The 14,511-nt window shown below is 43.7% G+C and overlaps 1 protein-coding gene across 1 annotated transcript in view; it reads right to left on the bottom strand.

The window, feature by feature from the left end:
• The window catches only part of LOC144601464 (uncharacterized), a 97,747-nt gene that overhangs the window by 26,117 nt on the left and 57,119 nt on the right, over positions 1-14,511 (bottom strand). The window contains 3 exon segments of the mRNA XM_078413611.1: positions 6,677-6,827; positions 12,127-12,251; positions 12,253-13,397. Coding sequence (XP_078269737.1) covers positions 6,677-6,827; positions 12,127-12,251; positions 12,253-13,397 — 1,421 coding nt within the window.

Here is a 14,511-nt window from a genome sequence, read left to right on the forward strand (position 1 = left end):
AAATTTAATAATACTGGGAATATTAGAAACAGATCAATTAACAACAACGAATCAAAGAATTTTTATTGATTATAGCTTAATAATTGGGAAAAAATTAATACTGAAATTTTGGAAAGGTCCTACATCCCCCACAATTAAAATGTGGATTACAGGAATGTCGGAGACACTCCATCTGGAAAGATTGAGACTTGTACTCATGGACAGGTTGATTCTTTTCAGAGGAATATGGTCTCCATTTATCGTATATTTAAAGGGTCAAAATGGCTTGGTGCGAGGACCCGACCGCGGCCTGAATAATGGAATGGAGGAAGAATTATGAATTGTAAATCGTCGATATATCTCCAATGATGGATAACTTTTTTAATACTCCATTCATTTCTCCAATTTGGACTTCTTATTTTTATTTTATTATTCTCTATCTTTTCCTCTTTGAAAAAAAAAAAAGTATAGAAATGTATAAGATATAATAATTTATTAATATGTACTTATGCTTAATAAAAATATTTATCAAAAAAAACAAAAGACATTTTTTGGATGACAAGGCTATTCTGATTCTGAATGACTCATACTTATACTCAAGTGGGATAAATAGTAAATAGTATGGAGTTTGTACGTTCTCCCTGTGACTGCATGGGTTTTCTCCAGGTACTCTGGTTTCCTCCCACATCCCAAAGACGTTCAGATTTGTAGGTTAATTGGCTTCTGTAAATCGTTCCTAGTGTGTAGGGTAGAACTAGTGTATGGGGTGATCGCTGTTCCGCGTGAACTCAGTGGGCCGATGGGTCTATTTCCATGCTGTATGCTCCCACTAGCTCCATGCTACCACTAGTGGGGGAGTCTGGAACCAGAGGTCATAGCCTCAGAGTGGATGGATGTTCCTTTGGGAAGATGAGGAGGAATACAATAAAGGATAATGGGTCTGGCCTTGATAAAACTAAAAAACATCTCAGAGGGTGGTGAATTTGTGGAATTCTATGCCACAGAAGGCTGTGGACTTTGTCAATAATATTTTTAAGACAGAGATAGATAGATTTTTGATTGGAAGATGAGGAGGAATTTCTTTAGTCAGAGGGTGATGAATCTGTGGAATTCTATGCCACAGAAGGCTGTGGAGGCTGTCAATGAATATTTTTAAGACAGATGGATAGATTTTTGATTGGTATGGGTGTCTGGAGTTATGGGGAGAATGGGATTGAGGGGAGAAGATAGAACAGCCATGATTGAATGGTAGAGTAGACTTGATGGGCCGAATGGCCTAATTCTACTCTTATCACATATGAACCTATCTCTCCATATCTCTGTCTATATCTTTCATTTCCCTTAACCCTAACCAGTCTGAAGAAGGGTCTCGACCCGAAACATCACCCATTCCTTCTCCAGAGATGCTGCCTGTCTCGCTGAGTTACTCCAGTTTTTTATGTCCATCTTCGATTTAAACCACCATCTGCAGTTCCTTCTTACACACTATAATTCCCTCTATTCTGCTTTGCTCCCTTCCTGTGCAGGGGTAATATTGGCAATTTTCCAAATGTCTGGAACCACTCCTGACTCTACTGATTCTTGAAATATCACTATTAATGCCTCCACAATCTCTAAAATCGCCTCTTTCAGAACCCACGGGTGCAGTCCATCCGGTCCAGGTGACTTATCCACCTTCAGCTCTTTCAGCTTCCCAAGCACCTTCTCCCTAGTAATAGCCACTCCATTTAACTTCCACCCCGTGACCCTCTTGAATGTCAGGCACATTGCTGGTGTCTTCCACTGTGAAGACTGATGCAAAAAAGCTCTGCCATTTCTTTATTCCCCATTATCACTTCTCCTGCATCATTTTCCAGCGGTGCAACGTCCACTCTAGCCTCATTCTTACTCTTTATATAACTGAAGCAACTCTTGCTATCCTCTTTAATATTATTAGCAAGCTTACTTTCGCATTTAATCTTTTCTCCCTGTGTTGCCTTTTTATTTACCTGTATTTCTTTAAAAGCTTCCCAATCCTCTAGTTTCCCACGAATCTTTGCAATGGTAGGAAAATAACTGCAGATACAAATCGAAGGTATCACAAAAAGCTGGAGTAACTCAGCGGGTCAGGCAGCATCTCAGGAGAGAAGGAATGGGTGACGTTTCGGGGCAAGACCCTTCTTCAGACTGATGTCAGGGGAGGGGGCGGGACAAAGAAAGGATGTAGTTGGAGACAGGAAGACAGTGGGAGAACTGGGAAGGAGGAGGGGAAAGAGAGGGACAGAGGAGCTATCTAAAGTTAGAGAAATCAATGTTCATACCGCTGAGGTGTACGCTGCCCAAGCGAAATATGAGGTGCTGTTCCTCCAATTTGCGCTGGGCCTCATTATGACAATGTAGGAGGCCCATGACAGAAAGGTCAGACTGCGAGTGGGAGGGGAGTTGAAGTGATGAGCCACCGGGAGATCAGGTTGGTTAAGGCGGACTGAGCGATGGTGTTGAGCGAAATGATTGCCGAGCCTGAGTTTGGCGAAACGATCGTATATGACTTCTCTTTTAGTTTTATATATACTGTCCTTGACCTCCCTTGGCAGCCACAGTCGCCTCATTCTCCCTTTAGAATCTTTTTCCTTTTTGTAATAAAAAGAACCTGCATCTTCCAAATTATTCCCAGAAATTCTTGCCATTGGTGTTCCACCATTAATCCTGGTAGGGTCCCTTTCCAGTCAACTTTGGCCTGCTCCTCCCTCATGCCTCTGTAGTACCCTTTGCTCAGCTGTAATACTGACACATCCGCTTTCACCTTCTACCTCTCAAATTGCAGGTTAAATCTTACAATATTGTGGTCGCTACCTCCTAGTGGTTCCTTTATGATGAGTTCCCTTATCAAATCTGGATCATTATACAACACTAAATCCTGAAGTGCCTTTTCACTGGTACAAGCTGCTCTAAGAAACCATCATGGAGGCACTCTACAAAATTCATTTTTTTGGTGTCCAGTACCATCCTGATGTTCCCAGTCGACCTGCATATTGAATGTTTTTAATTTTTTTTAGATTTAGAGATACAGTGCGGAAACAGGCCCTTTGGCCCACCGAGTCCACGCCGCCCAGCGATCCCCGCACATTAACACTATCCTGCACACACTAGGGACAATTTTTACATTTACCCAGTCAATTAACCTACATACCTGCACGTCTTTGGAGTGTGGGAGGAAACTGAAGATATCGGAGAAAACCCACGCAGGTCACGGGGAGAACATACAAACTCCGTACAGACAGCGCCCGTAGTCAGGATCGAACCTGAGTCTCCGGCGCTGCATTCGCTGTAAGGCAGCAACTCTACCGCTGCGCCACCGTGCCGCATTTCTCCCATGGCCACCGTAGCATTGCCTTTCTTACATGCCGACTGTATCTCCTGATGTAACTTGTACTCTACATCCTGGCTACTGTTTAGGGGCCTGTAAATAACTCACATTAAGGTCTTTTTACCCCAACAATTTCTCAGCTCCACCCACAATGACTCTACATTTTCTGATTCTACGTCACCTCTCACTGAGGACCTAACTTCATTCCTTTTCAACTGACCTGCCCCACCCTCTGCCCACCTGTCTGTCTTTCCAATAGGACGTATAACCTTGAATATTGAGCTCCCGGCTCCGATCCTCTTGCAGCCACATCTCTGTAATTCCCACATCATACTTACCAATGTCTAAATCTGTTACAAGCTCATCCACTTTATTTCTTATACAGAGTGCATTCAAATACAACACCTTTATTTTTATTTTTATTTATTTTTATTTTTTGAAAAGCATATGTACAAATAGAAATAAAAAAACACATTTGTTACAAAGTTCTTACATAGCTTCAATTTTTAAATTTTTGAAGAGAGAAAGTAAAAAAAACAAAAAAAAACTATAAACTTGGGGAGAGAGAATAAGAGGGTTAAAAAAAAAAGGATCTAACAATAAAAATTAAAAAGAGTAGATCCGGGAGACAATAACCACAGTTGTACATCCAACCCCTAACTCAAGTTTCAACTTTTAATTTAAATTTTTTATTTTAGTCCTGTGCCAAACCCATTTACTTTTCTAAAAATTCAATAAATGGAGACCATATTTTTAAAAATAACTCAGGTTTGTCGATTAAGGCAAACCTTATTTTTTCCAAATGCAGGGTCTCTGTCATTTCCGTAGTCCACATTTTAATTGTGGGGGTTATTGGTTTTTTCCAAAATTTAAGTATTAATTTTTTCGCAGTTATTAGACTGTAATCAAGAAAATGTACCTGACTTACTGTAAAATTTGTAGTATGTTCTGATAATCCTAATATAATTAATTTTGGATCCATATCTAATTTTTTATTAATAACTTTAGAAACTATTTTAAAAATCTCCAACCAGAAGTTTTGCATTTTTATACAAGTTACGAAAATATGAGTTAAATTAGCTTCTTGAAATTGACATTTATCACAAATAGGAGAGATACTAGGAAAAATCCTATTTAATTTCGTCTTCGAATAATGTAATCTATGTATTATTTTAAATTGTATTAAGGAATGTCTAGTATTCAATGAACATTGATGTATATGTTGTAAACTTTCATCCCATATATCTTGCATTATAAATTGATTCAATTCGTCCTCCCATGCTCGTCTATAAGATTCTGATGACGGAATGTCAGTGTCAAGGAGAGTATTGTAAATAAAGGATATTAATTTATTTGAATTATAATGTCGATTCAGGCATACATCAAGTGTTTCTGGACCTCTAAACTTATATTCTTGCATGTGTGATTTTACATAATCTCTAAGTTGTAAATATCTAAAATAATTATTAACTTGTAATCCGTACTTCTGCTGTAAATCCTGAAAAGAAAGAAAAGTTCCCTTATGATAAAGATCTCCCACCCTTTTAATTCCATAACTTTTCCATTGAGCAAAGCCTCTATCTAAGACAGACGGTTTAAAAGAAGGATTATTCGCAATAGGAAGGAAAACAGATAATTTACTCAATTTTAACGTAAGCTTTAATTGTTTCCAGGTACGGATAACACTGTGTATAATGGGATTACCTCCATATGTTTTTTTATTTAGATTTATTGGAGCTAAGAGGATCGCACCAATATCGAATGGTAAACAATCCTCTTTCTCCATCTTTAACCAATCCGGTTGTTGATCAGAATCATCCAACCAGCAGGTTATATTTTTAATATTAACCGCCCAATAATAAAATAAAAAGTTAGGTAAAGCAATTCCTCCATTAATTTTAGACTTACATAGATGTCTTTTATTTATTCTATGAGTCTTGTAGTCCCAAATAAAATTAGTAACAATTGAATCAATTTAAAAAAAAAACTTTTTTGGAAGATAGATCGGAATTGCTTGAAATAAGTATAGTAGCTGTGGAAGAAAGATCATCTTTATAGCATTACTACGACCAACTAATGATATAGGGAGTGTTTTCCAAAATTGGATATTTCTGTGTAATTTAGTGAGTAAAGGAGGAAAATTTAATTTAAATAAAGAAGTATATTTCCTAGTCACGTAAATTCCAAGATATTTAAACTTTTCATAGGCAATTTTAAAAGGAAATTGTTGAAGTATGGCCGGATTATGCTCCATTATTGGCATAATTTCACTTTTATACCAGTTAATTCTATAACCTGAAAATGAACCAAATTGAGTTATGAGATTTAATAAATTCGGAATGCTAATTTCTGGCTTTGTAATATATATTAATACATCATCCACATATAAAGAAATTTTATTGGTTGTATGTTTAGTGTTATAGCCATGAATATCTGAATTTGATCTAATACTCTCAGCAAGTGGTTCTATAATAAGGGCAAATAAAAGCGGTGATAGTGGACATCCTTGTCTACAACCCCTAGATAAATGAAATTTAGATGACAGCATTTGATTAGTTAATATTCTAGCTGTTGGGGATGTATATAAAAGTTTCACCCATGAACAAAAATTTTCACCTAGTTGAAATTTTTCCATCACTGAGAAAAGATAGGGCCATTCTACTTGATCAAATGCTTTTTCAGCATAAATACAACACCTTTATATCGGTATTCCTCCTTCCAGTCGGAACAGTTCCCTCCTTCCCCAATACCAGTGCCAATGTCCCATAAATTCAAACCCACTTCTTCCACACCAGTCTTTGAGCCACGCATTCAACTCTCTAATCTTCTCAACCCTATGCCAATTTGCACGCGGCTCAGGTAGCAATCCAGAGATTATTACCTTCTAGGTTCTGCTTTTCAATTTGGTGTCTAGCTGCTCAAATTCCCTCAGCAGAACCTCTTTCCTCATTCTACCAACGTCACTGGTATCCACATGGACCACCACAACCGGATCTTTCCTCTCCCATTCCAGGTTCTCTGCAGGTCAGACGAGATGTCCTGAACCCGGGCACCATGCAGGCAACACAGCCTTCGGGACTCTCGATCCTCGTGACGGAGAGCAGTGTCGATGCCCCTAATTATACTGTCCCCAATGACAACTACGTTTTTTTGCCATGTCGCCTCTTGAATGGCCCCCTGAACCATGGTGCCCTATCTGGTTGCTCATCCTTCCTACAGTCCCCACTCTTGTCTGCACAGGGAGCAAGAATCTCAGACCTGCTGTTCAAGCTCAAGGGCTGAGGGTCCTCTGCTCAGTCCTCACATCTGTTCCCCTGCCTGTCTCACTAGCAGTCACGCCCTCTTCGTCACCTTGTTGGAAGCAGTTACTCGAGCGGGCGTAATAGCCTCCAGGAACTCAGCGTCCAGGTAATTCTTCCCGTCCCTGATGTGCTGCAGCGTTTGAAGCTCAGGCTCCAGGTCGTCCTCTTTCAGTCTGAGTTCCTCAATCAACCAACATTTGCTGCAGACATGGTCAAAATATACAAGCCCATTACACTGACCTGATTCAAAGCTGTTTCACTGTAGAAATGAAATGAGTGGGAGATGTCATTGTGACACAACTTTGAGTCACCATTCCTTGACTCTAGTGATCTTATAGAGGTATAAAATCATGAGGGGAATAGATTGGGTCGATGAACCTTTTACCCAGAGTAGGGGAATCAGGGAACCTCTATGCCTGAGGTCATCTGCTGCCGGCCCTAGTGTGTTCTGGTCTTTTTTTGCTTCCAGATTCCCCAACACCCGACAATTAGTCTGAAGGGTTCTGACTCAAACTGTCTCATCCATGTTCTCCAGAGATGCTGCCTGACCTGCTGAGTTAATCCAACATTTTGTGTATAATCTAAAGATTTTCACACAGAGGCGATGGGTATATGGAACGTGCTGCCAGAGGAGGTAGTTGAGGCAGGTATTATTTCAACATTTAAATGACATTAGGATAGGTAAGGATAGGAAAGATTTAAGGGTATATGGGCCAAAAGCAGGCAGGTGGGATTAGTGTGGATGGGATATCTTGCAGGGCAGGGGCAAGGTGGGCTGAAGGGCCTGTTTCCGTACTGTATGACACTGTGACTCTTTGGGGAAGGCAGCTTGCAGCTGCAGCTGAGGAGTGTTGACCCAGATACGGCAGTTCAGTGACCACAGTTGCTCAAATCATTGTGGTTTCCTGAGGGACCGCTTCAAGTGTTTAGAAAATGGGGCTGAACATCACACCAGGCTGTTTCCCAGAATCATCAGCGTGATCTGGTGTTACCTGGAAACTTAAACCGTTGCAGTAAATCTTCCCTAGATGCACCGAGTAAACGTGCCTTTAAATGCCAACGTCAGGTGATTATGCACAGACATGGTGTGAATGGGAAGAACCTAATAGTTTACTTGGGGTGGCATTGTGGCATAGCTGATAGAGCTGCTGCCTCACAGCTCCATAGTCACGGGTTCGATCCTGACCTCGGGTGTTGTCTGTGCGGAGTTTGTTCATACTCCCCTGTGGCCGCTTGGGTTGTCTCTTGGTGCTCTGGTTTCCTCCCACATCCCAAAGACCATGTAGTTTTGTAGGTTAATTGGTTTCGGTAAATTGCCCCTAGTGTGTAGGATGCGAAAGTGAGATAACATTGAACTAGTGTGCGGGTGATGGATGGTTGGTGTGGACTTGTTGGCCAGAAGAGCCTGTTTCCATGCTGTATCTCTAAACAAAACTAAACTTAACTTGAGGGAGAAAAAACTTCCAGTGGATCAGGTGGTGTGTGATCATTACTGACCAGACCCCAAGGAGATGCTCAAAACTGCTTTGGAATTCATGGGTAGATAGAACCTATTTCCCATGATGGAAATATTAAACACTACAGGGCATACCTTTAATTTGAGAGGGGAAAGGTTTAAAGGTGATGTTGAGGGCTGTTTTTACATAAGAGGGTGGAACAAGCTGTCAGTGGTGGCGGTGGAGGCAGATGCGATAGTGGTGTTTAAGAAACTTTTGGATAGGCACATGGATATGCAGGGAGTGGAAGGGTATGGGTCATGTGCAGGTAGATGAGGCACAGATATAGTGAGCAGAGGGGGCTGTTCTTGTCCTGTACTGTTCTATGTTCTAGGTTCCACATGGAAGGTTGATTAAGAAGGTTAAATCGTTGGGTATTAATAGTGAGGTTGCAAGATGGATTCAACAATGGCTGAATGGGAGATACCAGAGGGTAACGGTTGACAATTGTATGTCAGGTTGGAGGCCAGTGTCTAGTGGAGTGCCCCAAGGATCTGTGTTGGGTCCATTGTTGTTTGTCATTTACATTAATGATCTGGATGATGGTGTGGCAAATTGGATTAGTAAATATGCAGATGATACTAAGATAGGTGGAGTAGTTGATAGTGAGGTAGATTTTCAAAGCCTACAGAGAGACTTGGGCCTTTTGGAAGGGTGGGCTGAAAGATGGCAGATGGAGTTTAATGCTGATAAGTGTGAGGTGCTGCATTTTGGTAGGACAAATCAAAATAGGACGTACAGGGTAAATGGTAGGGAATTGAGGAATGCAGTGGAACAGAGGGATCTGGGAATAACTGTGCATTGTTCCCTGAAGGTGGAATCTCATGTGGATAGGGTGGTGAAGAAGGCGTTTGGTATGCTTGCCTTTATAAATCAGAGCATCGAGTATAGAAGTTGGGATGTAATGTTGAAATTGTACAGGGCATTGGTGAGGCCGAATCTGGAGTATGGTGTGCAGTTCTGGTCGCCAAATTATAGGAAGGATGTCGACAAAATGGAGAGGGTACAGAGGAGATTTACTAGAATGTTGCCTGGGTTTCAGCACTTAGGCTACAGAGAGAGGTTGAACAGGTTGGGTCTTTATTCTTTGGAGCGTAGAAGGTTGAGGGGGGACTTGATAGAGGTTTTTAAAATGTTGAGAGGGACGGACAGAGTTGACGTGGGTAGGCTTTTCCCTTTGAGAGTGGGGAAGATTCCAACAAGGGGACATAGCTTCAGAATTGAGGGACAAAGGTTTAGGGGTAACATGAGGGGGAACTTCTTTACTCAGAGGGTTGTGGCTGTATGGAATGGGCTTCCGGTGGAAGTGGTGGAGGCTGGCTCGATTTTATTATTTAAGAGTAAATTGGATAGGTATATGGATAGGAGGGGATTGGAGGGTTATGGTCTGAGTGCAGGTAGATGAGACTAGGTCAGGGAGAATGGTCGGCGTGGACTGGTAGGGCCGGACAGGCCTGTTTCCATGCTGTAGTTGTTATATGTTATATATGTTATGTTCTGTTCAAACACAACTTGTTGGTTTTCACTGCTGCTGTTTGCTCCACTGATTCCAATCAGGACTTTCCTGATAAAATCATCCAATTGAATTCAAAATCAAAAATGCATCAGATGCCTCTTAAGTTCTTGTTTCTGATGAAAAACGTATCAGAACCAGAGAACACAAATAAAAACACAAAGTGCTGGAGGAACTCAGCGGGTCAGGCAGCATCTCTGGAACACGAATAGGTGACGTTTCAGGTCAAGGGTCCCAACCCAAAATGCCACCTATCCATGTTCTCCAGAGATGTTGCCAGACTTGCTACCTTACTCCGGCATTTTGTGTTTTTTAAAACCAGCATCTGCAGTTATTTCTATTTAAACTTTGGGGAGATTTTGCAGTGGAGCAGTAAAATGTGGTACATCATCTCTGAAGAACATGCCTAGATGACCTTTCGGGTCAGGACTCTTCCTCGGACTGAGATGGATGACATAATGCAAGATTTGTTCCTCTCTAAGCTCAGCAAATATAAACAATAATCTGCAAGACGGGGTGATTCTCTTGAGATTTTATGTTTGCAATTTTCCATATTGTTTTTATGTGGCATGGCGATAGAGTTGCTGCCTTACAGCGCCAGAGACCTGGGTTCGATCCTGAACTCCCAACACAAAGTGCTGTCTGTGTGGAGTTTGTAACTTCTCCCAATGATCGCAGGGGGGTTTCTCCAGGTGCTCCTGTTTCCTCCCACATCCCAAAGATGTGCAGGTTCGTAGTTTAATTGGTTTGTGTAAATTGTTCCCAAGTGTGTAGGATGCAAAAATTGACTTGTTGGTCCGATGGGCCGGTTTCCACACTGTATCTCTAAATTAATTATAAGTCGCCGACATTATAACTCAATTTCCCAGTTTTCCAACCAGTTTGACTGTCCCTAATTACATTTTACCTCTGTTTGCTTTGTTGTCACCTTCTCCTAGCTGACAGATTTAGTCAATATTTTCTTTGACCCACATCTCTTTTGATGTCTCGTTTTCACACCTTACCCGTCTTTATCCGTGTCTCCCTCTCGCTTGACTCTGTCTGAAGAAGGGTCTTGACCCGAAACATTATCCATTCCTTCTATCCAGAGATACTGCCTGTCCCACAAAGTTACTCCAGTATTTTGTGACTATCTTCAAGTTTAGTAGGCATATAAGTAAGATTCACTGTCTAATATGTTTAACACATATTTAGTGTTTTAGAAACGATTAACATGTTGAAACAGGTAGTCTAGGCCGAAACCTTCAGCAGTAGGAGTCAATGTCCTCCACTCTCGCTTGGGCCTGTCTGTCTGTCTGTCTTGCCTTTTGTTTGGCCATGGTTGTGGGTACAGTGTAAAATGTGTATTTGAAAGTAATTAGCCATGCAGCAGCCATCTCCGGAACCCTCTACCTCAGAGTGTAGACACTCAAGGAACTACAGCTGCTAGTATTATGAGCAAAACACAAAGTGCTGGAGTGCAGATTCCATCAGCCAGTCTTTGTACTGTGTATAGGCACATAGTGTTGGAGTAACACCACGGGTCAGACAGCATCTCTGGAGAAGCGTAATAGGTGACGTTTCTCGTCAGGACCCTTCTTCAGACTGGGGAAGAGTTCCGACCAGAAACGCCACCTGTTCCTTTCTCCATAGATGCTGCCTGACACACAGAGTTCATCCGGCACCTTGTTTCTATCTTTAGTATCAAACACCACCTGCAGTTTTTTGTTTCCACATTTTCTACTGTGGATTGCAGACAATTGACTACTAGAGATTGTCCGTTTAACAAAAAAATGTTTATTAGCATCGGTGCAGAATATTAAATTCCAGCCAGTTACAGTAATTATTAACATTCCAGTAACAAACCCCACATGCCTTAGAAGGATGAGAGGGGAAATCACATTGAAACCCACCAAATAATGAAAGGCCTAGATAGAGTGGATGCGTAGAGGATGTTTCCCATAGTGGGAGAGTCTAGGACCAGAGGGCAGAGCCTCAGAATAAAACGACATATCTTGAGAATGGAGATAAGGAGGAATTTCTTTAGCCACAAGGTGGTGAGTCTGTGGAATTCAATGCTACAGGTTGCTGTGGCGGCCAAGCCATTGGGGTTTTCATTAAAGCAAAGATTGATAGGTTCTTGATATGTGCGTTAAAGGTTACGGGGAGAAGGCAGGAGAATGGGGTAGGGAGGGAAAATTGAATAAGCCATAATCGATTGGTGGAGCAGATTTGATGGGCCAAATGGCCTAGTTCTGCCTCTTTGTCTTATGGCACTAACGCTAACTAGAATTCTAACCTGATTCTTACCAACTGCAGAAACCAACATCTTTTGGTGTCACAGTGGCTGTGATATTCAACTATTTCACATGCGGCATATTCGCTGGGATTTCAGCAGCTTGGATAACCAAGTAAATCACACACCACACTTGGAGCAGGTGCATAGCTTCTCCCTGCAGTAGATTTACGGGCATTTCAGCGGGCGTGATGACCGAGTGAATCCCTCCCTACACTAAGAGCTGGTGTGAACTCGACCAACCAAATCGCTTCCCACACTCGGAGCAGCTGAAAGGCCTCACCCCACTGTGAATCCGCTCATGTGTCAAGAGGTTGGATGACTGAGTGAATCCCCTCCCCACAGTCTGCTCCGGTGAATGGGTTCTCCTCGGCGTGAACTTGCTGTTGCTCCGTCACCAGGTTGGATGAGTAAATATAACCTTCCCCACACTGGGGGCAAATGTATGGCCTCTCCACGGTGTGGATTCGCTGGTGTCTTCGCAGGTCAGAGGATTGAATGAAACCCTTTCTGCACACGGGGCAAGTGAAAGGTTTCTCCCCGGTGTGAATTCGCTGATGCGTCACGAGGTCTGATGACCTAATGAACCCCTTCCCACACTGGGAGCAGATGAACGGTTTCTCTCCCGAATGAAGACGCTGGTGAATCACCAGGGCAGACGTCCGGATGAATCCCTTGCCACAGTCGGAGCAGATGAACGGTTTCTCCCCACTGTGTACTCGCTGGTGTATCACCAAGTCAGATGACTGAGTGAATCCTTTCCCACACTGGGTGCAGATGAACGGCCGCTCTCCGGTGTGAATTCGCCGGTGTATTACCAGGTTGGACGATCGAATGAAACTCTTACCGCACTCGGGGCAGATGAAAGGCCTCTCCCCGGTGTGAACCCGCCGGTGCGTCACCAGGGTGGACGAGCGAGTGAATCCTTTCCCACATTCCAGGCAGATGAACGGCCTCTCCCCGGTGTGAACCCGTTGATGGATCAGCAAGTGGGATAAGTGGGTGTATCGCTTCCCGCACACGGAGCAGGTGAACGGTCTCTCCATGGTGTGAACCCGCTGGTGCCTCTGCAGGTCACTAGGCAGCTTGAAGCTTTTCCCGCAGTCGGGACAGTGAAAGGGGTTCATCACTGCGGGAGGATGGATGGACGGGAGGGTAAAACAGGAAACTCCTTCCTCAGGTCTCACAGCGGCTGAAAGTCCCGTAGCTGAGCGCCGGGGTGCGGGTTTAATCAACGCCGAGGCAGGAGCGGGGCCCAATCCGAGGGGTAGCCGCGGCTGCGAGGGGAAGTCGGAGGAGAGCTCCGGAGACACTGCGGGAGCGGCTCTGGGACGGTCCCGGCGGCCGGTCCCGGGGGCTCCGCTGATCGGCGGCCGTGGATCCAGTGCCGGTGCGGGGCGGGATGAAGGTTGGTTAGCACGTCTGCCGGTAGCGGCGCATGCGCCATATGTGGGGGCCCCCGGCGAGGACGCATGCGCGCCTCCAACTAAGGGTGGCGCATGCGTGATGGAGAGTGCTTGTGTGTCGCTGCCGCGGCATGACGCATACGCTGTGCGTTGTGTCCCGGGGAGGAAGGACAGCGCGTGCGCAGTGCTATGTGACTCCCGAGGGCGGCGCGTGCGCACTGGAGTGTGGTTCCCCGCCCCCCATAGCTGCAGGGGAGCCTGACCATCTTTGGTCCTGACCTTGACAGAGCAACACACCCACCCCCTCTCTCTTTGACCTATTTAACGTTTTAAACGCTTCCTCCTTCACCCGAGTGCGTTTAACATATACCAGTCTGAAGAAGGGTCTCGACCCGAAACATCACTTAAGGATAGCGGAGTGAGGGGGTATGGGGAGAAGGCAGGAACGGGGTACTGATTGAGAGTGATCAGCCGTGATCGCATTGAATGGCGGTGCTGGCTCGAAGGGCTGAATGGCCTACTCCTGCACCTATTGTCTATTCCTTCTCTCCCGAGTTGCTGCCTGACCTGCTGAGTTACTCCAGCATTTTGTGAATAAATACATTCGATTTGTACCAGCATCTGCAGTTATTTTCCTACACTACCTTTTTATCTGGAGACGTCGAAATTGTTCTCTCGGCGCAGGGAAAGTTGATGCAGGCGTTCTCTCTCATCAATACTTCTGAATGAAGGAATCCTTCTATAGAGTTAAATAGTATGAAAACGGACCCCATCACTGTATCAGCGCACCCGGTTGTTTACGGCTCCTCTGGTGTGTGTTTCCCAGCCCTTGGGAAACCAATTTGTTCTGTCAATTAATATTGGAAAGCAGCTGGAAATAATTAATTAAACGATTAACTACTTCCCCTACCGTGTCCCAGTGATTTGAATTGCCAGGTGAGAAGCAACAAACAGTTCTCATCCCATCCTTCTGTCTGCAGCGTCTCATGCAAATTAAAGGGGGGAAACCGTCTCTCAAAGAGCAGTGACAACGTAGACAGGAAGGTGAACTGTGAAGAGGAATTTAAAGAGCAGCTCAGTTAATGATCAAGAGGCAAATCATTCAGATTTGGAGACGTGGATAGATGATCAATGGCTGGCATGGACTCAGTGGGCCTAAGGGCCTGTTTCCATCTTTGTAAATTCATAAGTTAT

Source organism: Rhinoraja longicauda, chromosome 16, assembly GCF_053455715.1.
Source record: "Rhinoraja longicauda isolate Sanriku21f chromosome 16, sRhiLon1.1, whole genome shotgun sequence".
NCBI classification, from domain to species: Eukaryota; Metazoa; Chordata; class Chondrichthyes; order Rajiformes; family Arhynchobatidae; genus Rhinoraja; species Rhinoraja longicauda.